The sequence below is a fragment of the Chiroxiphia lanceolata genome, chromosome 10 (genome assembly GCF_009829145.1).
Source record: "Chiroxiphia lanceolata isolate bChiLan1 chromosome 10, bChiLan1.pri, whole genome shotgun sequence".
Classification (NCBI taxonomy): Eukaryota; Metazoa; Chordata; class Aves; order Passeriformes; family Pipridae; genus Chiroxiphia; species Chiroxiphia lanceolata.
The window spans coordinates 10,182,523-10,204,719 of record NC_045646.1 but is presented as its reverse complement, the minus strand read 5'-3'; the positions used below and the strand labels follow the sequence as shown (position 1 = coordinate 10,204,719).

At 44.6% G+C, this 22,197-nt stretch overlaps 1 protein-coding gene across 3 annotated transcripts; it reads right to left on the bottom strand.

Annotated features, from left to right (window-relative positions):
* Window positions 1–134: 134 nt before the first annotated feature.
* Window positions 135–22,077, bottom strand: IQCG (IQ motif containing G). 3 transcript variants are annotated; one of them, XM_032697488.1, is made up of 11 exons: window positions 22,013–22,077; window positions 19,486–19,574; window positions 17,546–17,689; window positions 13,934–14,178; window positions 12,805–12,933; window positions 10,810–10,891; window positions 4,519–4,680; window positions 3,826–3,900; window positions 2,195–2,326; window positions 855–956; window positions 135–363 (listed from the first exon to the last, which is right to left on the bottom strand). In XM_032697488.1, exons 3-11 carry the CDS (start codon window positions 17,669–17,671, stop codon window positions 241–243), a joined length of 1,176 nt encoding a protein of 391 aa, XP_032553379.1. In that variant the 5' UTR covers window positions 17,672–17,689; window positions 19,486–19,574; window positions 22,013–22,077; the 3' UTR covers window positions 135–240. The 3 variants fall into 3 exon arrangements, with proteins under 3 accessions (XP_032553379.1, XP_032553378.1, XP_032553380.1); XM_032697487.1 differs by having other exon boundaries at window positions 21,975–22,066; XM_032697489.1 differs by lacking the exon at window positions 22,013–22,077 and adding an exon at window positions 21,833–21,960.
* Between the last annotated feature and the right edge of the window lie 120 nt (window positions 22,078–22,197).

Sequence of the window (22,197 nt, the reverse complement as noted above, 5' to 3'; positions counted from 1 at the left end):
GGATATTGTGTTTCTCACTGCTTTGATGCAAATCCCCTTTGTGTTGGAGAAACTGTCTTTCTACAAGGGCAGCTTCAAGATCTTGACTGCAGCTGCACCTTAACTGTGTCTGTCACGAACTGTGTTCTCCAGAATTGCCCAAACTCTGTTATATGGTTTATTTTGTCCTGTCAGACAGACTGCAATGCTCTGCCCAGCAACAGACCTGGAGCACATCTGTGGGCACTTTCTTTACTTTCTTTACTTTTTCTTTTCCTTCCCTGTTTCTGTCTGCACTGCTGCCTGTTCCTTCAGAAGCTTCTCGAGGGCCTGGTAAGGGCCAAGGAATCTGCGGACCATCATGCCTTTCCACCAGGCCTGCAGCTGGAAGTGAGAAAGAGAGGCCTCAGGGGAAATTTCTTGCTGGGGTACCTGGTACAGCTCAATGCCAGAGAGTCTTTCCTGTGCTCCCCAGACACAGGAGGGAACCTCCAGCCCACATAGCAGCTGTCAGGCCTTCCTGGTTGCACTGGAAGCACCCACAGCTGGGGCAGGGCGTCTGTGGCTGGTGGCAAGGGACAAGCAGAGGCACTGCCCCATGGCCCTCCCTGTGTCACCCATGCAGTGGGGCTGATGCAATGGGCACAGCCCCAGATCATTCCAGGAGACTGGCTTCTCCCCTTTGGCTCCCATCTCAAACCTGGAGCCAACTGCTGGCTTTGAGTCAGAAAGGGACAGGCTTTGTCCTTTGCTTGTGCCACCCCACACCAGCCAACTTTATGGGGCCGTTTTCTACCTGGACAAAGCCTGTGGCACAGATTATTAACTCCCAGCTGCTGATGGAGCAGCATCACCTCAGCTTTGCTCCCCTTTACCTTTAGGGCACTCTTCAGCTCCAGGGCATCCTGCTCTCGTTGTTTTTTTCTATCCTTCTTTTCTGTTCGGTCAGTGATGATGTTTTCCTTGAACATCAGGCACTGCAAGAGAGCACAGGGGTGGCAAAAGCCACATGACAAACACATCCCCTAAACTGCAGGGCCAGCCTTTGAGGCTCACTGTGCCCAGCCACGTGCCAGGGCAGGGCAGGGCTCACCTGGATCCTGATGCAAGGATTCTTCTCCTCTGGCTGCCTATTCATCCTTGCTACTCACTTCCCACAGCCCTGCCAGAACTGCTCAGGCCTGTGGGTCATGGGGTGGGTCCCCACCCTGTGCACCAGGGAGCTCCAGGGCAGCACAGGGGTAATGTGTGACTGTGGACCTTCCTCCCCCACCTCCTTTGTTTGATCTTTCCTGAATGCAGATGGCAAATGTTGCTCATTACCACTGTCAGTCCTCAGGCACTTCGAGCTGCTGCCGAAGTGGAACCTCTCAAGGCCTGGGTGTAATTAACCCCCTGATCCCGTGCTGTAAAATGGCTGTCTGACGGCGTCCCAGGCAACAGCTGGTGGTGGGGAGGACGTGTGGTCCCTCAGGCTAAGCAGCAGAGGATGTACAAACACACTTGGGACTCTGAGATGACAGTGCACAGAGTGAAAAATGAGCCCACAAGCAGGAAAACATCAAACTCAGTCCCATCATCTCAGACCCACTGACGGTAAGGAATGATTACAAGTTAATTCCTTCTGGCTTTAAAACACTCGTTTTTCTAGACACTTCTCTCTGCCCTGTGCTGGTGTTCCACTGTGATCAGAGCCCAGTAGTTAACCAAGAACCCAGTGTGGGGCAGGAATGGCTCTAACTGGAATGAGCTCCCTGATAACAGCATTGTGCAGCTGGGAATGTGTGTGTCTGCAGGAAGGGATGAGCTGCCTTTTTCAGTTCCAGCCTGTCTTACCCTGATGTTGCTAGAAGGAGCTGGAAGAAGCAGATTTGTTCAGACTAAGGCAGCAAACTAAGGTGAGGTGTACTGATGGGATGGGACAGTGTCTTTGCCCCTCACAAGTGCTGTCAGTAGCTCTCTCAGTACTTGCTGGTATTTGAAAATAGCTGTAGGGGAAATACCATCATCCCTCCTTGATGTCACAGGTGGCAAATGGAAGATGACATCTCGGTCGCTGCCTTCCCAGGACCAGTGTTTATAATTGCACCTTGTGCCTCAAAGTTACTGATTTATTTTTTTTCCCTGTGGTCCTGGTTCCTTATCTGAATGAGGGTAGGAAAAAGCCCGGTGCAGTTTTGCGTGGCTGAGCACTGAGATGCTGCTGATGTCTTACCTCCTTGGCAAATTTCTGCATTGTTTCCAAGTTCTCTGCCTTCAATGCTCTTAGGTCATCCAGTTCTACTTCTTTTGCATCAGTGTCATTTTCATACTTCTGCATCCAGTATTCCAGCTTCTCTTCCACCTTCTGCAAGGGGAGGAAGTGGTGCTCAGCATGGTGCAAAGAGTGCACAGGTGAGAGGTTTGCTACTATTACATGGCCTGCTCTCAGGAGGGTGGTGAGAGTCCTGTAAATGGTGCATGGTCAGTGTTTCTGGCTCATCTTGGAAGGATCAAGCCCCTAGGACAAAATTACTGGATACAGGATAAACTGCTGCTGGCCTGCAGGCCCCTCACTGGAGTTCACTATGGCACTGAACTGGGGATAAGGAGACTGAGTCGGGCTTTCAGGGGTGCATGAGGGATGGAGAAGCACTGCGGGTTAGTTTTGTGCACAGTCAGTCCTGGTGAAGCAAGAGACAAGCAGAAGCCATTCTTTGTGTGTATGGGGGGGGGGGTGTGTTTAAAAAACAATTTGTCAGGGGAAAGGTTTTATCCTCTGTCTGACTCCTTATCTGCTTTCTGGATTAAGCACCAGGAATAAGGTCCCAGGGGACAGCACTTCACGCTGTTTCAGGTTGTGAACTTGGCTTTGTCTCACTCGTGAATAGGGCAGGTGTTTCTGGAACGGTCACACAGATGACTTCCTGCCATTCACCAATGACTTCTCCATAGCAACAACCGTGATTGCTTCCATGGAAAAATAATCTGAGGAAAAGCATCAATCTTATTACGGCATCACAGCTGGACACACAAGGGAGATGGAGGGCACGGTCATCCTCCTCTCTGCGGGCCCCTGCAAAGCCACCAGCTGCTGTGTGAGCACTGAGGGGCTGTGCCTGGCTGTGTGCTGGAGGTCAGACAGGCTGCAACGTGGGCTTGGACAGTCCCCTTGCTGTGAGCATTGATCAGAACAAGGCTCTGGGGTACAGAGCAGTGTTTAATTGCTCACAAGATACAGCACTGCTTTGCATTCAAATTACATTTTAAAAAATGTATTATCTCCTATTAAATTTTGTACTGGCAGTGACATCAGGTAACCTGCAGAAGTACAGGTTTTCTTCCTGTTAACACCACAGGGACATTCATGGTTGGTTACTGCTGAGAATGTGCACAGTAACTGTGGGTTAGCAACTCTCCAGCCCTGATTCTTCCTCAGATAAAGATAAGGCAAAACTGGTCTGGCAGTTTGTGTGGTTCCCTCCTCAGTGTCCCCTCTGTGCAGCCCTTGGGCAGTAGGTGCTCTTCCCCGAGGTGCTGGGAGCCCCAGATACTGCCAAGGAAGGTCTAAATAACATTCCAATCAGCCGAATACAACTACCTGAGGGAGGAAAAATCTGCGACACCTGAATAAACAATGCCAATTATTACATGAACACTAATTTTAAGGAAATGTACCTATATGTAGCAGATCTCGCTTCTGGGAGAGCTGGGTTAATTAAGACATGAGGATAAGTAATCATTCTAACTGCAGCAGCCATGAACCTGGTACATTTGTGGAGCAATAACTGTTTTTCTTTAGGTATTAATTGATAATACAATGTTTATAGGTTGCTATTTTAAGCATTAGCTGACAGTCACACATACCTGATACTGTTGCCTGAGGAAATTTTCTGTCTCCGTGTGGAGCTGAATCTCCTCATCAGTTTGGTTCTTCAAGTTCTGTGATCAGTGCAGACAGAAAATGTGAGAGTCAGTGTTAGTGTGTAACACACTGCTGCTGAAAGCCAAGATAGAGTGCTGGAGCTCTGTGTAGTCCACAGACATTTTTTCCAGTGACAAAATTAACTGAGGCAGTCTTTGCCCCTGGGCCATCCATGAAATAGGGACAATTAGATCAGACCCTGATCAGTCAAAAAAAGATGCTTGCAAAACCAAAACAGTTTTCTAGTCCAGTTCACCTTAGGTCCACAGGAGCAGCTCTATCAGCACAGTCTGATCAGGGCAATGCTGAGAGCTCAGGCTGCCTGTGTGCTAAAATACCCTTGTGACTACCCCTTTGGACATACTTATGGGTCTGGTTTTCTGACAGTGGCATTATGTTAAGCATTCACAGTCTCCTGCATTCACACCATCCGTGCTGTTGCTGTTTGAAGGACCATACAGAGAAGCAATGGAAAATATAAAGATTTCTAACCCCAATGAGTTTCCAGATCCAGTTCAAACAGTTGTTCTGGTGACTATAATGGAGAACAGGAAGGGCATCTGGGGAGCAAGGGAGGGCTCTGCCCTTCACTGACTGGAGATGCCTTCCAGTATGGTCCATGGGGAAGGGCTTACCTGGATTTCATTGTTCAGGGCATTCTCTTCCTTGCTGCATTTCCTCTGGGTTTGGTGGATCTGGAGGTCTGTGTCTTTCTTCATGTAGGAGCTTTCTGTGTCCAGTTTGGCCGTCTTCTCTTGGAGTTTGTCTTTGAGGCGATCAATGATCTTATCTCGGTTCTAGCGGAGACAAAAGCAGCACAAAAGCAAGCCTGGAGACTGAAGTCAGAATGCTAAACTCAGAAGAGACAAGGCTATAGGCTTCACACTTTCTCTGAATGTTGCTCTATTTCAACCTCTGCTTCAAAGGTTAGTTTGATTTGTAACTCACATAGATGGCAATAAACCCATCAGCAAGGAGTGATTACCTCTGGATACGGTGGAGTGATGAACAGAGTGGGACGAGAAGCCAGGCCTTCTGGTCCCTTGTGCAGATATGGATTCAGACATGTTTAGTATAAACATGAAAGAAGCCAAATAATTTTAGCCACTTAAAGCTAGGCTTTCTTTATACTAACTTCTTGGATTAGACCATCTCAATGAGTGAGTAAGAGGAAGATAATGGCTCAGCCCCACATTAGCCAAAATCTGTTATCCTAAATAAACTTTATTCCTTGGATTCATTTTTTTCTAGTTATGCAGCAGCTATATAAACTCAAACTTAGGAACAGGTGTAAATCTAATCCTGTCTTGCTTATATGTTTAAACAGTTATTTCTTGAAATCTTAACAGGTAGATGGTGCCCACTTTGTTACAAAAACATACACCCAGGGCAAGGAAGAAGTGTCAAGGAAAAGCTGACTATGAGCTCCCAGCCTCTCCCCATGCCTTGTTTTGTGCTGGAGCTGAGCTTTCCCTTTCTATTTCTACTCTCTAGAGCTCCCCCACAGGCAAGAATCCTGAGTGGTTTGTCCAGCTTTTGGAGCGTGCTCAGGAAGCAAAGCACACTTGCTTGATTTGGGATTGCTGTTTGTTTACTCCTTTTTAATTAATTTCTTTCAGTAACGGATAAAAGTTCATCATTTCAGGGCTGGAACTTGGAAGAACTGCCTGTAAAATGAAAAACTCTAGACTTTTGTATCGAGAGTTAAGAAGGTCATCAATGCAAAGCCTCCTGTGCAATTATGCAGGATAGACGTGAACACCTCTGGTTTGGCACCCAATTGCTCTGTCACAGCCTTTCTCTTTGCTTTCCTGCCATGCTGTGATGGGTTTAATATTCATCAGCCAAACCTCACAGCTGAAGATAAAGATGAAATGCCAAAGTGCCGGCATTTAAACCTTTTGAAGCCCACATATCTTGTCTCTGAAGTACCTCACATTCCTTAGCTGTGTAAACATGGAAAAATGCCACAGGAAGAAGCCAGCTCAACAGTGCTGCATTTGAAAGCCTCTGCAGCATGACTCATTTGGAAGAGGTTTCCTTATAAGAAGAGTTTGGAGCAGCTAAAAGGAAAGTCCTTACTTCTGCACTCCTTGTCTGACATAGTTAGGAAGAGTAAAGTACATTTATGAGGCTCAGGACAACTGGGGCCCTTGGCTGATGGTGTTTTGGGGGTTCAAAGGTCAAGCGTTCTCATGCTTTTGAAGGTTTCCAACATCAGATACTATTTTACAGACATATCATCATATGACTGCAGACAGCTACAGACATGAGCTGTTTGTGCCCTATTAAGGCTTCTGGTAATGGCCTTTATTTTCCCTGGCATGGAATTTTGGTGGCTATTGGGAGGGGTTGTGTTCCCAGTCTGTAGACATGGGAGGTGAGTGTAACACTCTATTTTGAGATTGTCTTCCTGGGTCATGGTGTAATCGTGTCTACACTGAGGGGTTGGCAGAGAGAATGGGGAGATGCTAATGGAAAATACCCAATGTTTTGTGGTGCTGAGCCTCTGGGAAGTCAAGTGCTGCTGATGTCAGTGTGTTAATCCTATCTGCCAAAGATCTGCAAACAGGCCAGAAAAGAAGGGTTCAGCCTAGGTTACAAAGCACTCGGAGATATGGGAAGAGCATGAACATTTCACCAGGTTATTTTCTTTCTCATTTCATATTTGAGTAAAGCAAAAAGTGCTTTTGATTCCAGCACCCCAGGCCTCAGCCGGGATGGGGGCCCATCTACTCTGTTTGTTTTCCCTGTTGTATGGCATATTTGTGGTTTGGATTTGGTCTGTGGTGTTGTAAAACATCCTGGCTAGGGGTGGGCAGTCTGGGGGCTTGGTTACACAACCCAAAGCAGATGGGAAGTGAAATGCAAAACCCCTCTGGAAGTGAAATGCAAAACCCCTCTGGTGGTTTACAGCAGCGTCTGCCTGCAAAGTCATCTGCAGGGATGAGGGCAGCTCCTGCTGCTGGACCTGGCGCTGCAGATCTGGGCACGTTCGATGTTCGGCTGCAGGGAGTAAATGCTGCACTAAATGCCCACAACCTGTGGGCACCATCTGCAGTGTGCTGTTCCCTGAACTTCAGGGACAGGCACTGGGAAAATGAGTTAATATTTATTTGTTCTGGTTTATCATAGCAAAGGTCCCCGCCAGGACACGGAACGCTTTCATAGCTGATGCAGTAAATCTCTGGGCTGCTTATTTGGGATGACTTCAGTGTTGAATCTGCCAAACCAAAGATGCAAAATCATTCCTCGGGTCCAAAACTATCAGAAAACTGTCAGAGACCAAGATCAAAACCCAGGAAATAGTTGTCAGGAGCCAGTCTGCTTCACAAGCAGGTAAACAAGCTGATTTTCTCTGATCTCTGAGCTCACAGACATCAGCCAGAGGCCTGTCTGCTGTCACCCGGTGCCGCAGGAGTCTGCCCCACAGATGCTGTTTGGCTGCAAAAACAGCTGCACTTAGCTGGAGACTTATCTGCACTCCTGTGTTTTGATTTACTTTGATTTATCTCTCTTGTAAGTGCCACCAAGATCTCCCAACTCTTCCACAGCAATTAGTGTTTACAGTCATTTGAAATACATCTGGTTACAAAAGTAGCCAACAGGAGTAAACAGTCTGAGGAATTCCCCAGCCGTCAGATGAATCTCCTGTCGCCAGCAGCACTCCCTGTGCTGCCCATTTGGCAGGGGAAGGGGTGCTGTGCTCCGTGCCAGCAGCCCCGGTGGGGAGCCCTGCTGCCTCTGCCTTGCTCCCACACCCAGTGCCTCGGAGCTCAAGCCTCTCACTGGCAACTGCAGCATCTCAGCTTGCAGAGCCTGGAGATATGCTTAGATCTGCACACCTGCTGCAGCCTGGACCCACTCCCCCTGAAACCACAACGTGTGGCCCTACAGACACTTCAATGAGGCCACAGCCTGCATCTCTGTCCCAGCTCCAGCTGTGCTGCACACCTCCAAGGAATGTCAGGGCCCAAAGGACAGAGAGGCTGGCAGGTCACCCAGCTTCAACAGAACAGCTTCTGCAGCCCTCTGCCAGCTCACGTACAATCCCAGCAACTGTAGGAGAGAGCTGGTGAGAGGCAGCTGCAGAGGGAGCAGGACCTCTTGGCAGCAGCACTCCTGTGGAAAGTTGTGCCCCTCTGGAGCCAGGTTTGGATCTGGTGCACCAGCTCTGGGTCCTGCTGCACTCCCTGGGGCTCTGCCAGCAGTGGAATGAAGTCATGCAGAAGCTCAGGACCATCACAAACCTTGTGCCTTCTACTGTAATCACCTGATGCATTTCTCCAGTAGAAACATGCACCAGTGGCTGTGTATATATATGTTTAATACATTCCCTAGAACACTCCATTGATGCATTTCCTGGGAGAGGAAAAGGAAAGAAACATGATGGATTTTAGTCATACTACTAAAAGCAGGATCAGGTGGGGCACTGATACAGTGGAGCTGGATGTGTTATGACAGCCCACACGGAATTGAAGTTATGGACCTGTTTTCACTGGTACCGTGGTGCAATGGCTTGGATTCCTGTCTAGTTGGTAGCTGCAATGTTACTGCCTGTTACACCACTGCTTGCACACATGTATGGCACAAGTGTACACAAAACCTGCAGGACATAAAAAGTCTTTGGGTGAAGAGCAGTGCAGGAATGCTAAAGTTTACATTCCTAAATTTTTATGTTAAGGTGTATAATTCTATGTATTAATTTGTTTCAAAACCTGTACAGACTGCCATCACTTGTCCAGGAAACCCAAGAAAGTGAGTATTTTTATACAAACTAGAAAATGAACACTACAGCAGCAAACAGAGCCCTGCAGCCAAACCTGAGCTACCGGTGCTGCTCCTGCACGGAGGGGTAAGAGCAAAACCAGACAGATCATTTCAGCTCCTTTACAGACGTCAGTGCTTTCCAAGAGGAAAGAAAACAAAACAAGAACATTTAGCATTTGATTTGTGTTCCATTAGAAAGAAAAATGAGCTGAGCAGGCTAATAAAGTATTAATTAGCATCTCATTAAGAGGTAGCAAGAATGAAAATACATATACACAGGAAACATGAGTGAAGCAAAGGCCGTGTTTTTCTGGTTCCAAGATTAGATTTGCTTGCTTTTGTTTTCTCATCCACTAGGTTGGAGACAATCATGTAGGCTTTTGTCTACAGGTCTATGCATTATTATTGTTGTTCAAAGTACTCCAAAATCAGCAAGCTGTATTTTTGTTTTTAATTTGTTGGCAAGGTGACAAATCATGCAAGTGTCTGTAAAACTGCCTACGGGAAAATCCCATATGAAGCAAATAGAAATTACTCTCCCTTGGGAGACGCAGTGAGACACCATTATTTTTGGCACGGGAGGAAAGCAGTACTTGAAAGTAGTCTTGTCTTTGATTTGTTATCAAAGCTGAAACTATAAGGAAGCCCAGAAAAGGACTTCTGAGATTAAAATATTAAATACCAGATGAGTGCAGATCCCACTTGATGAGGCAAAACCCAAGAACTGATTAGCACTGAAAGAACAAGGAGAAGAGCCTCCTCTCGGCACGGGAGCTACGCACGTTCTTATGACTGCAAGAGGTAAGAGAGGTGCAGGCCCCTTGTCTGCACAGTGCCAGGACATTGCTGCTGGCGTGAGGTGGGATGGTTACAGCCCCCCACATACCAGACCTTGGGAAGGCATTAAACCAGAACTGGGTACATATATTGTATCACAGACGTGGTGAGATTTGAGGAGCACTACACAGAAGGAGAACTCCCTCATCACATTCACTAGCTTGGGGAGTGGGAGAACAGAAACTTCTCAGGAGCCATCAGAGCCTGACTAAGAAGGGACAATGTGCAGAAGCAAAAAGATCCATCATTTTTTTACAACCATCCTGTATTTACAATTAAACTTTGCACTGCACGTGCACCCAGGCTGCCAACACAAAACCTTCATGTTCTACAAACCAAACTTCACCAGCATGTCAGTGGCTTAAAATTCCTCTGTGTAGTCAACTATATCCTGGCTTGATTACTGTCTACACTATTGTCCAAAGACCAAATCCAGTGATACCTGTTCTTTCCTCAGATGCCCTTGCTGTCCTCTTGCTCACTACTGAACAAAGTGTCAGATTCTTGTTCCTTCCTCCAGCCTCTGTACAGCCCTGACCCTTTCGCTCTTTTGCTATCACACACTGTCTCCTGCCCTAGCAGGGCCATGTTGCATGAGCATCAAGTCTGAGCTGTCTGGTGAGCTTTACAGTGACCAGTGATAAGCCACTGAATTGATATGCACTTGTGTAGCAAGTCTGACATTTCCAGAATGCCCCAGATTTACTGCTCGTGCACACACTATTTGCGTGATGCAGACAGAAGGGCTGAAGCTTTCCAGAAAGATCAAGTTGACAGCATATGTGCAATAACATTGATCTGCCCTTGTGTAGGCATGTTTGGGATTTTCTAATGTCTGGAAGCCTAGAAAAATACTATAATGGCATTTTTCCCAGACAAAAATGTAGGTAGAAAAATGACCTGCCCCTATACAAGTTGTCTCTCTTTCTCATTCCTTCTTTGTCACATTTTCTTCTGTGTCAGATGATCTGCATGAGTATGAGAGAACCTTAGATACTGCTACCTGCAGATAACCTTTTTCTCACTGATTGCAGGCATCTGTGCTTTGCCACTCCCAGCTGTGTTCTGAGGATATTCCAATTTGATCATGATGATTATGAGCATTTTGAGCTCCCATTTGAAAACTTCTGGACACTGCTCTCAAAGTCATTAGTGGGCTAATTCCAAATACAAATCTTTACTGCAGTTATTCTACTTCTATATTCCTAAATGATGGATCATTCTGGATGCCACAGGTCCTCCCTGAGTACTAGGCAGTAGAGTCGAGCTTGCTAACAGGCTTCCCCCCTGGCACAACGCCCAGTGCTAAGTGCTCTCACCTGAAGGTCTTTTGCAGTTTGTCTCTTGACATCTTGCAGCTGTTTCTGGAGTGACTTTATCTCCTTCTTTCCTTCCTCCTCCCTGAAGAAAAGTGGGAAAATACAATCACTTCAATGTATCAGAAAAGACAAGAGCTGTTTACCTAGAAAGGGAACTTCCTGTCTCCTGATACATTGTGGAAAGATAAACAGAAACTTCTCACCAAAACTACTGACTTGTTCAGTAAATCCTGAAAGAAGAGGTGCACAAACAGAGCAAGGCGGATGGGGATGAAAGGGAGAATGAGCCAAAAAACCAGGGGATGCTCTTGTTAAAAGCCTGGAGTGGACTTAAGGATGATGCAATTCCTATAGCAGAAAGGAAAGATGCCTGTCATTGAGTCACAGTTTCTACATTTCAGTAGATTCTGATTCTGTGCAGAAGTGTGTCTGAGCAGCAGAGTGCCAGCTTGTGTGTCATTATATATGGAGAATGTTTTTTTCATATTAGACTTAAAATCTTCTGAAAAACACTGTCTTAGGTTCTGAGATCCATGAAGGGATCTAAGTGAAGGCCAAAAGCTAGAGAGGTCCATCTGTCTAAAACAAAGCAGATGCAGTAATGTTTTAGGTGGTATTATCTTATTTCAGTCAGAGCACTTATCTAAGCTTTTATGCTCATGATTTGATTTAAAACCAGTAAATATTACAGTTGGCACCTGAGACTTTGTATCCTATCCCAACCTTATAATCACACATGCATTTAATTTTCAGAGTCCTTACTAGTTTGATTGTGATGAACAAAAGCTCATGATAAGGAGTCCCACTGTCACTGAAGATGCCTTTCATAATGTATTCACACAAAACCAGGCAAGTATTTATTATCTTGAAAGACAGATCAAGTTCATTCCATGAAAAGAATGTACAGAAGAACAGAGTGGCTAGACATGATTGACAGAATGGAATAAAAAGCATTATGTACTTTCTCATTGTAATCTGTCTGCTCCTTTCTGCCCTCCAGTAGTGGTTAGTTATTCCACAACCAATTGCTACTCTCATTTTTGCTTTTTGTCCCTTCCATGGATAAACAATAAATCCCTTGGTTTTAGACAGTGGAAGAGTTGGGTTTCATGCTTGAAATCACACATTCCACTGGAAGCTGGGGATTTGCCCTGGAGGCAGACCCCTGAGCCACTGCAGGAGCTGTTCCAGTAGGTTGGACTCATGACAAATCATGACTTAGAGCAGCTTTGCTGTGCACCCTAAATGATGGGCCTGAGCTGCTACACAGAGCAAAGTAGCTTTAAAGTGGTCAAATGCTTGTCTGATGGCTCTGATTCTCTCTGACAGTCTTGGGGTTGAACCAGAGTTTTGCATGCTAAAAAATCTCCAAGCCTCCAGTGCTCAGAAATTTGAGGTAAGGAACCACCAGTGCTGAGATGATAACAAACCTGTACCCTGAAAGATTTGGGACAGAAGAGGATCTGCAGTGCAGTGGCTGGTGGATTAGCCTTAAATAAGACAACTCCTCTGTCACCATCTGTGCTGAACCCTCACTGCTGCTGGGAAAGGGGAGCCAATTAGCATATGGGTCAGAGCAGATTCTCCTGGGCATCAGATAACCTAAAGGCCATATGTTGCTGGCCCTGGTTTGAACAGATTCTCTGCTGCTCTGGCTTTCACTGGGGACAGGAGTTAAAGATCGGGGAGCTCCTACATCACATTATGTTTTAATTGAAATGAGACAGCATTTGCATTAATGCAGACACTGATGTGTCCACTGTGGTTAAAGCTCAGGCAATTCTTAGTTCAGATCAGTATCAGAACCATTCACTAATTGTTTCTGAAGGGAAAAGAATTGCAGTTTGTAAAGCAAGCAGAACAATTCAAGTTGAAAAAGTAGAATCTCTTCTGTATTTTGGTTTTATTGGGTCTTCTTCCTTTTCAGCATGTACTGAGTGGGAATGGGTTTGGCTTTCAGCAGTTAAGCAGAGAAGAACTGAACACAACACTGACCTGATGAGGACATCATAAAACTTGCTCTTTTTTTCCTTCTCTCGCTCATTAGCTTCTGTTAGGCTATTAAATATTCCCGATTCCTGCATCTTTTTCATAGTGACAGCAATTACATCACTTGCATACTGCCTGCCGGGAACAAAAGGAACACAACAGTACTTTACAGGTGTTGGTACTACAGTGTCTGGCACCTTTATCCATTACTGTTTATAGAAAAAGGTAAGGAAATAAAAGATCCCTTTTCTGTTCTTACATCCTACCAAACCCAGGAGTGCTTCTCCCATGGTATCTGCTTCTTGTACATCTGAAAAACTCTGTATTAGGAGTTGGTTGAAGTTTATAATTTAAAAATGCTGGCTGTGCTGCCATAAGGAAGGAGGCTGCTGGCCTGCAGTTGTGGTGACAGATAGGTGGATCCTGGAAAATGAGACCTGGGGATGCAAGTAAGTGTGTCTGTGGGAGGATATCTGGATGCCAAAATATTCCAGTACAGCCCTAAGCTGATCTTAACAAATAACATGGGCTTGTCCAGCTTATTGAATGTTATGGTGCATATGGCATTTATATTTTGGCAGCTCCCCTCCCCCTCACCTCCCATCTGTCTTTTAAACCAAAGGCTGCTGGTATTTCTGTAAATCAAGACACTGGATTAGGTGCAGGAATTAAGTTTGTTTTAAAAAAGAAAGAAAATATTTTGTCTTATCTATTCTATAAAGGAGAATGGCTCTAACTGCCACAGCAACTCTGTGTGCCCTGCAGAATGAGTTCAGGAGAAAGCTCAGATCCCACTTTGCCTGTGGGATCTGCTAAGGGAACCTGACTCCAGGTACCAGAACATCAGCACTGATTAGTGTCTGGCATGAATTCCACCCAAGCAACCATTATCAACTGGGTAATGTTTTGCAGCTCCATTCAAAATAAACTGCTGGTCACTATGGGGCATCCAGAGACAAGCAATGGCCAGAACCAAATGGCCTATGAACCTAGATCCCACTGTTATCCTTAGAGGAACTTCTGGACCAAGTCTGAAGCACTCTGACAGTGGGAGGGTGGGGAGCATGTATTTTTGCTTTCAAGAGAGAGACTGAGAACTTAACACCTGAGCATCCTCCACAGGTGCTTCACTCACCTGTCAGCCTCAATTTTTCTGAACTTCTCTGCAGTCACAGCACTGTGTTTCCTGTCCCTTTTGGAAGGCTGATGGGTGCTTTTCCCATCTTCAGTTTTCCCCATCTGCTGCTTGGGTTCAGTGTTTTTCAGGACCATAGATGTAACTGTTTCCTCACTCTCTTGCCTTGCTGACATAAGCTCTGGCTCATTAATGTCCAGCTCCTTCTGGGTCTCTATAATTTCTTTCATTTCCTGGATGCCAGTCTAAAAGGGAAGAAGAGACCTGCTTGCACACTGAGCAGTAGAAATAAACCCTCTGCAACATTATGTGAGAAGAAGAAAGATTAATAATAAACTAGAATAAAGCTTTACTAAGAGCAGTTGATAGTGCCTGTTACAGTCTGCAAAGAGTGGAAGAGCAGAAACATTTATGTTGCTTAGCTTTGAGCACACAGTGTAGCTTATTGATGTTTATGGGCTCAAAAGCCCTAAAGTGACAGGACTAGAAGAAGCCTCAAAAGGTGAATTCATCCGCTCCAAGAGATGCTGGTTCAGACAGTGTCATTCCTGACATGTCCTTAATGGCCTCCAGCAGTGGAGACTACACACCCTCCTGCCAGTGCCAGCACCTCTCAACAATCTTTACTGTAAGAAAGTTTTTTCTCCTCAGCAGCAGCTGAGCCCCTGGCTTGTCATCCTGGTCTCTGTAGGCACAGAGAACAAATCATTGCCTCCTTTTTTTGCAGCAGCTTTTATGCACTGGAAGACTGTTAGCCTGTTTCCCCTCTGCCTTCTCTCCATCTTAGACATTTCCCACTGCCTGTCACCACGACCTTTGCCTACAATATTAGTGTTATAACAGACCTGTGTGGAAATAAAAGTGACAGACATCAGCTATCTGCTTAGCAGGTTTTTTGAGAGAGTGACAGCAGAGGAAGTGTAGCATGAATTCTAAAATGAAATTCAAAATATTGGCAGCTCTTTCTGCATGGAAAGTTATCTTGTGGATGTGTACAATTTTATTAATAAAAGGCAAAGGCCCAGAAAAAGCAAAAAGAAAAATTATAAAATCGGCTAAGCTCTTGCTTCCAGGAATTTCTCTGCTTTATGTGCTATGGGTGAGAATGCAGGTGTGTACTCTGGGACACTAAAAGAGAAATTTTTCTTGCCTGCCTACCGGCATCTCCGTGGCTGAATACTTCCTAGCAGCAGTGCTGACACCAGCTAACACAGTCACTGCCAACCCCATCCCAGTACACAGCTGCCTGCTCCCCACCCTGGATGCATGGGGAAATGGATAAAGAGCTCACTGTGATGAAACATTTTCCATCAAAAAAGAGGGGGGAAAAAAGGTTATTTTTGGCAGCACCAGTTCTCAGTCCAGATTCTTCAACAACCACACACACACACATTTGTGCCAACAGAGTGCAGAGAGGGCAGAGTAAAAACAAGTGGTCAGGGCAGCAGCTGTGGATGCCAGTAGTACTTCCAAAAAGTTACTTGTCAAGTGAGGCTCCATTAGTGGTCTGTGAGGGTACTGCAAAGGGCTGCTTCCTTATCAGTGTCTTGGACAACTCTGGATGGGATGGATCAGCCTCTGGCAGTGCCTGACTCCTCACTGACTACAGAAGGAGGCTAAGTGCTTAATTTTTGGACAGTTAAATTTACATTAAATGAATCACATGCAAAATATACCCAGACCAATGAAAATTACATAGCGAATTAGTAAAAAAAGGTTAAATAGATGGCTGTACTTCAGAAAGAACTAATTTTGGCAAACAAACTGCTTTAATATCATGTAGATTTTATGAGTATTCTGACAGATGCTTTTTAATGTCTGGGAAAATTCAAGACAGGATTGTCTGTAAACAGTAGGGACTTACACATGACCAAATAACTATGTAAGAGCAAGAAGTTTGTAAACTGCCTGAGTTACCATCTCCTAACAGAATTTTGTCGGTTGCCCAAAATTCAGCAAATAGAAAGGCTGCCTCCCTCTGGGAGATGCACTGTGTGAAGCAGTGTACAAGAGCATCTAGTTTGGTAAAATCAGTGAGGTGCTGGCCAACACTGTGATTAATCCTCTCAGAAATGTCATCAATTGACATTTAGATGTCAATCTTTAAAAATGCCATTGATTTGATTGACTGACAGAGCTCCAGGGTGCTTTGGAAATACAGGTCTTCTACAAATACAATGAAAACAGGCAAGTGGAAACTGAGAAACAGGGAGGAATAACAAATTACAGAGCACCAAAGTTAGCAAGTCGCTTCCCTAAGCCATTTTCTTGTTTCTAAATTGTTTCCTTCTCGATTTGTTTTGGCATCTTTAAGAGCAGAAGTAGGGCTTATTATCTGGGATAAAGTTGTGTACTAAGCAGTGACTTGGTAAAAATGAGCATCTCTGATTGAAAGGTGAAGGTATTTTCTCTATAATTTAAGTGTACCTTCAGTAGGTCTATCAGCCTGAATCTGTGTGTCTGAAGAAGGATAACTCCTACTATCCCAGAGAAACGCTCTTTTTCTGTGTTTTGCTGCTGGCACATAAGAGGTTTCCCACCAGCTCAGAGAGGGAGAAGCATCCTCTGCGAACAGATGACGCCGGCTCATAGGAGTCTTTAAGGGGAGGAGTGCCCTCTATGGCACAGTCTGAGCATCGTTCCCGCCCTGAAATTCCTGTAACTCCGGCTGCTGCTGCTCTGCGATGGGTTTTTCGAAAAGGTAGTATGGCAAGGAAACACGTGAAAAACATGTTTATTTGCGTTCCTCTGGCATTCTTAACTGGTACATTAGACAGAGTGAACATCATTAGATGTGAAAACTCGGATCCCAGTTTTTATTTCCATCCTGGTCTCACACTTTTTTCTTGAGTTCATCTTAAAAAAGTTTCAGACCTGCTAAAACTGGAAACAGCCTGCTATGTCACTTAAAATATATGACTACAGAACTTAGAACCAGTTACCCCTCAGGATGGTCCCATCCTGTTTCCTACGTCTAACAGCCACCAGAAACATCACAACACCTTCCCCCACAGCAACAAACCTCTGCCTGAACATTAGGCCTTCTCTCTTCATATCTCTGCCCAAACCCTCTTAGTTGCAATACCTATTAGAAATCAACTAATAATTAGTGATCACTGAGAAAGGGTAGTTACTAATATATTTTGAAGTGCATCTTTCTTAATGCATTGTCTGTGGGAACAAAAGGAACTTTATCATGGACTTAGAGAGGAACAGAATTACCCTGGGTTTGAGTACTTTCAAACCTCCTATTCATTTCTACTTTTAAAATAGCTGTGCATCTCCATAAGAACCTACATATGTTTTGCTTCCTTTTCCCTAATCCTTTGCTAGGCATCTAACCACCAAGGTTTAAAACTATTAGCCCAGGAAATCCATTACAGGTCAGTAGGATCCTCTGCAAAGTCTTGACAAAGGCTTCTCAGTGGTGCTGCGGTATAAGCATTAAAATTGGTCATCTGTGTACTTTTATTGTGTTTCTTCACCCAGGGGTCATGGAGCATTTACAGAAAAAATACTTGAGTTGATTTTTAAAAAATGCTGGTAAAAGACAAGAAAAAAAAAAAAAGAAGATATATTTTTTTTTTAAGCAGGGTGAATATAGGCACATACATGGCTGAGGTCTGTCTTGTCCTCGTCTGAAATTGGCATGATGTATCCAAGAATTTCGAGCTGATCGACACAGTTCTCCAGCACGGCAGCAAACAGCAGAGCTTCCAGATGAGTGACTTTTTCCATTTGTTTAGTCTCTGTGTCCTTGCTAGGAGGAACGAAGATAAAAGATACCAATCAGAAAAATACTATGGTGTTAGTAATGTTAGTAACAGTAGTTTAAACTAAAGGTAGACACGAAATAGCTTTATTTGCAGCCTTACATATACTTCCCTGGCTTTGTTTATAGCCTTGCATACACTGTTTATAAGAGGAGCCCTGCTCTGCTAATGGCTGCATTCAGGGACAGTGGGAATGTTTAGCTTTCACAAAACAAAGAGGTCCTGGTCCCTCCTACAGCAGATCTGGGTGGACAGGCTGGGGAGGGAATGGATATGGGGTGCACAAAGTGAGTGGGGTGCCTCATCCTTCAAGAGGGAGCAGTGTTTCATAGTGGACTTTGGGAAACAACAGAACGAAGGTGCCTTTTTTGAAAGGAAAAAATTAACTGACATCTTATAAAATCACAGACAGTGAACCTTCATGGCTTAATCATTCCTCGTTATTTACTGTGTAGCCTTCACAATTCTATGATCCCAGTCCCCTCAGCAGGAAGTGTTACCACCTTAAGATGCTGAAAGTCAAACAAGAACCAATTCTTGGACTAAATAAACTAACATTCTGTGTTATTTCACTTGAAATTGCTCTTCAAACATAAAACTACTCTGACATACACTTAAGCACCCCTTTGCCTTGCTTACAGATGGAATATTGTGAAAGCACATTGAGGGAAAGGTGGAAATTTGCTATTAAAAAATACCTAAGAAAACACATGCACAGTAATGGAGAAATTATCTGAGAATTACAATGTTTTAATAAGCCATTGGACAATAGCTCCAAAGCCTGCACGTACAAATCAGATATTTATTGTATAACGTGTAGCACAACTGGAGTCTGTGATGGCTGAGATCCTGAGTGGCATTGCAATTGGAAGCATCAACATCCACTAACAAAACCTTCATTTGGCTGCTGTACCTACAAGTGGGTTTGTGCCATCTGTAAAACCCTTGAATAAACATATTCTAGGCCTGCAGAATATTACAGTCCAATCTGTAAGTGTGCCAAGGAAATACATCAGACAGTGCCTGTTAGCATAAGACATGGCCACAATTCTATGAAAATTAGAGATTTGGATGCAGTTGTGCTCTGGATCACTGGAAGTCAGTGATATTTCATAAGCAAGTGTTTTAAAAATGCATACTTGCTATAACCTCTCTGAAGCTGTTACCATTTGTCCTGATACTTTTTTGTTGGTTTTGTTGAAGAAAATATATTAATTTCCAGTTGGAACGTGAAGTTAATTTCATGTGTTCAGGAAAAAAGGGCCATTTCTCAGTTCAGGTTTATTTGATGTCTGTTAGTACAGAATAGGTGAAACAAAAATAACTTCAATTTTACATATTTGTTTCCTGGTGTCCCTCTGTTGCAGTAAGTTGTTTAATGTAACATGTGTTGAAATGTGCTGTCCTTTGTAACAGGCCGCAGCTCTCCTTGTGGAAAAGATTACAGCTGGAAAGTGTGCCAGGGGCACTGACTGGGATTGCTCTCTGTAAATACATAGGAAGGATAGATACCAGGAAGAGACAGAGGTATTTAAGTTAAAGGATAATACTGGCCCAGGGTCAAAGGAGTGTAATTTCCCCTAAGCCAAGCAATTATGATAAGGTTTCTAACTTCTGGATAGATGAAGATATGGAACAGCCTTTCAGACAAAGTAATGGTAGGGGCACCCTGATTTATTTCAAGAAGCTGCTTAAATCATGGCAGGAAAAGATAACAGCCAAGCAGTGATTCTGAACATTGTGTTCGCTGTCCTCCTTGTATTATTTATACCCACTTACCTAATTAATTCCACTGTGCAGGGCTTTTGATGACAAAGATGGAACTGATTTCATCCCTTTGCTTCTGAGATTTTTTTCCTCTCCTTTATCTTAATTTAAAAAAAAGAAGAGTAACATCTTGAGATAGGAATCCGACAATAGCACTAACAAATAAATAGCAAATAATCTGTATAATAAACTAAACCCATCACTTTTCCTTTCTTTTCAACCTTGGAATCAATGATAGAAGTGGAGACGCAGAAATTAAGTATTTTTACATCAAGAAAGTCAGACAGTGTCTTTTTCCAGTCCACAGGCACTAATAAAATATTTTTAAATGTTTTACTCATTTTTGTCTTTTTCAGAAATCTAAGATCCATGTTTTGAGTCTAAACAACATGAGAATAATCTATTACATGTGCAGTCCTAATGCTAAAAATATGATGAAAAAAGATGTGTTGGGAGATAGCCATGACAGATGATTATAGCAGCATTTTTGAAAGAAAAAAAATGCAGCTCTCATAGGAAAAAGTGACTTATTTGGAAACAAAGGAGGATGCAACAGCTTTTCCTCTTTCTCATCATCAGTAAGCTCTGGGCTTATAGTGACTTGGAAGTGAGAAGGAAACCACTGTCTGGGGCATTAGGAAACACTACAAACAGGAGCTGCTTGCTCTGGATTTCAGTGTCAATGCAGTGCCCACAGACCGTCCTGATGCAGCCACTGGCACTGCCCTTCATTGCTGTGTTTGCTGAACTCCCTCATTAAACTCTATTAATAATAATTAAAAAAAAAAAGGTATGTGAAGGATTCAGCTTCCCCCAGGAGTTTTGGTTGACATTCTTTCCCTGCTGATATAAAGGGAAAGGAAAACAAATCAAGAAATAATTTTTAAAACAACTGTATAAAAAGGTCTGGCCCCCTGTTCCTTTGGGGATTGCAACTCCCTCTGCTGTGTGAGAGCCCTGGATGTTCATTTCTCCCACCCTGCTGCCCGATACATGAAAATGGCTTCAAAGGCAGCATTTTGTGCAGCATCCCTTTTAGTCAGCTAAAGAGATTCTGGTGAATTCCAGTGAGAAAATGCATAGCTGAGGTTGTCACATCTCCTTTTGCTCTCTTTGGCAAGTGATTGGCATAGAGAGGTGCTGAACATCCACCGTGGCAGCAACTGCGCCAGAAATCACAAATAGCTTCATTTTTACCAAAAAAATGGCCTTACAAAACTCTGCCTCTGGCTACAAATGTTAGAATGGAAGGTGCTCATTTGAAAAAAAAAATAAGGCAAAGGGAAAGGAAGGGGAAGGGGAAAGGGAAACCTTGAAAAGCTGAAGTAATCTTGATTTTGGCTTAGTGGTGCAATTTAGGTTTCATCCTGATTGTGGAGAAAGACTCCCTCAGAGCTGCTGTGCTCTGAGGCTGTACCAGTGAGAACCCAGGAGAGCCCAGGAATGAAAGATGTGGTGCTACTTTCAGCCATATGTCACAAATGGGACTAAAACTATATGGGACAGGAAAATATAAGATTTAGGGAGCATTTACTGGCTGTGGCATCTCTACTGCTGGAAAACAGTGTTTTCACAGACACTGTATTCCCCTCAAAGCAAGGACTGTGTCTTTTCTCTGTGTAGAGGCTCCATGCTCATATTTTATACTGTTAGCTGCGTAGATGACTGAGTGTTGCTTTGCTTTCTACCTCTTCCTTAAAGTAGAAGCCAACAGGCAATTTGGAAAATTCATTATATTCCATCACTTCTCTGCTCCTACTTTCTAACAGTTTAATCTCTCTAAGGAAAAAGTCTGCATCTACATGTTTATAAGGCATCGAGAGCTTCTACACTTGCCCAGCAAAGTACAGATAGATTTAACTCTCCTCCTGGATGGGGATTTAATTCCTCACTCCAAATTCTCAGGTTAATTAATCCCTCAGGTTCAAGCTCTCCAAGCCTAGCTGGTGACAAGATGTCAGTAGATTTTGCTCAAGATCCATTTTTTCATAAAAGCACTCTGAGCACACATTCCAAAGCACTCGGGAACAAAGTGACAGTGCAAGCCAGGGCACATCTCCTGTTGGAGGAAGTTCCTAAATCACCTAAAGCGGTCTGAAAATGCACCTGAATGTGTGGCAATGTCACACAGGGAAGTGAGAAGAATCGGGAGTGAATGACTCTGAAGTGAGGAAATGATGACTACGTGTTGCCAGCTGTTCTTATCTAGAAAACACAGGGATGTAAGACTTCATTACAGGGATTTGAGTGTAGAAACGTGTTTTCTGTCACTGAGGCGATATCGGAAGTAAAATAAATACGAGATGATTCACTAATTCAAGGTGAGAACAGAGGAAGACGGGTAGGGCCCGGAGCCCACCCCGAACACCAAGCGCTGCCCTTCTCCTCCGCGGGCTCGTCGACTCGTTCCACCGCCACGGCCGCTTCTCGCTCGCTCTGCCCAGCCCGGCCGGGCCTCCCCTCAACTTCCCACCGGGATTTCCCCCTTTCCTCGCTCCCACCCCCCGATCCCGGTGCCGCTCCTCCCTCTACCCCTCACCGGGACGCGCCGCCCGTCTCCATGGCAACCACCACGCTCGGGGGCCTCGCGGGGCTGCCCCGGCGGGCGCCTGCGCGGCGGGTCTAGGGCCGCCCTTCCCGGTATCTCCCGCCCGGGATCGCCCCCGGGGGGACGCGGGGACGGGGCGAGGGGCGCGGCAAGGGCGGCGCGGGGGCCGCTGTACC

Coding starts and splice junctions, on each gene's coding strand:
- IQCG (XM_032697488.1), bottom strand. CDS start 17,671: ATGGAAAAAGTCACTCATCTGGAAGCTCTGCTGTTTGCTGCCGTGCTG. Junction 10,892..12,804: donor TTTTATGATGTCCTCATCAG/GTCAGTGTTGTG, acceptor ACTTTTCTTCAG/GGAGGAGGAAGGAAAGAAGG. Junction 957..2,194: donor TGCAGAAATTTGCCAAGGAG/GTAAGACATCAG, acceptor GCTCTCTTGCAG/TGCCTGATGTTCAAGGAAAA.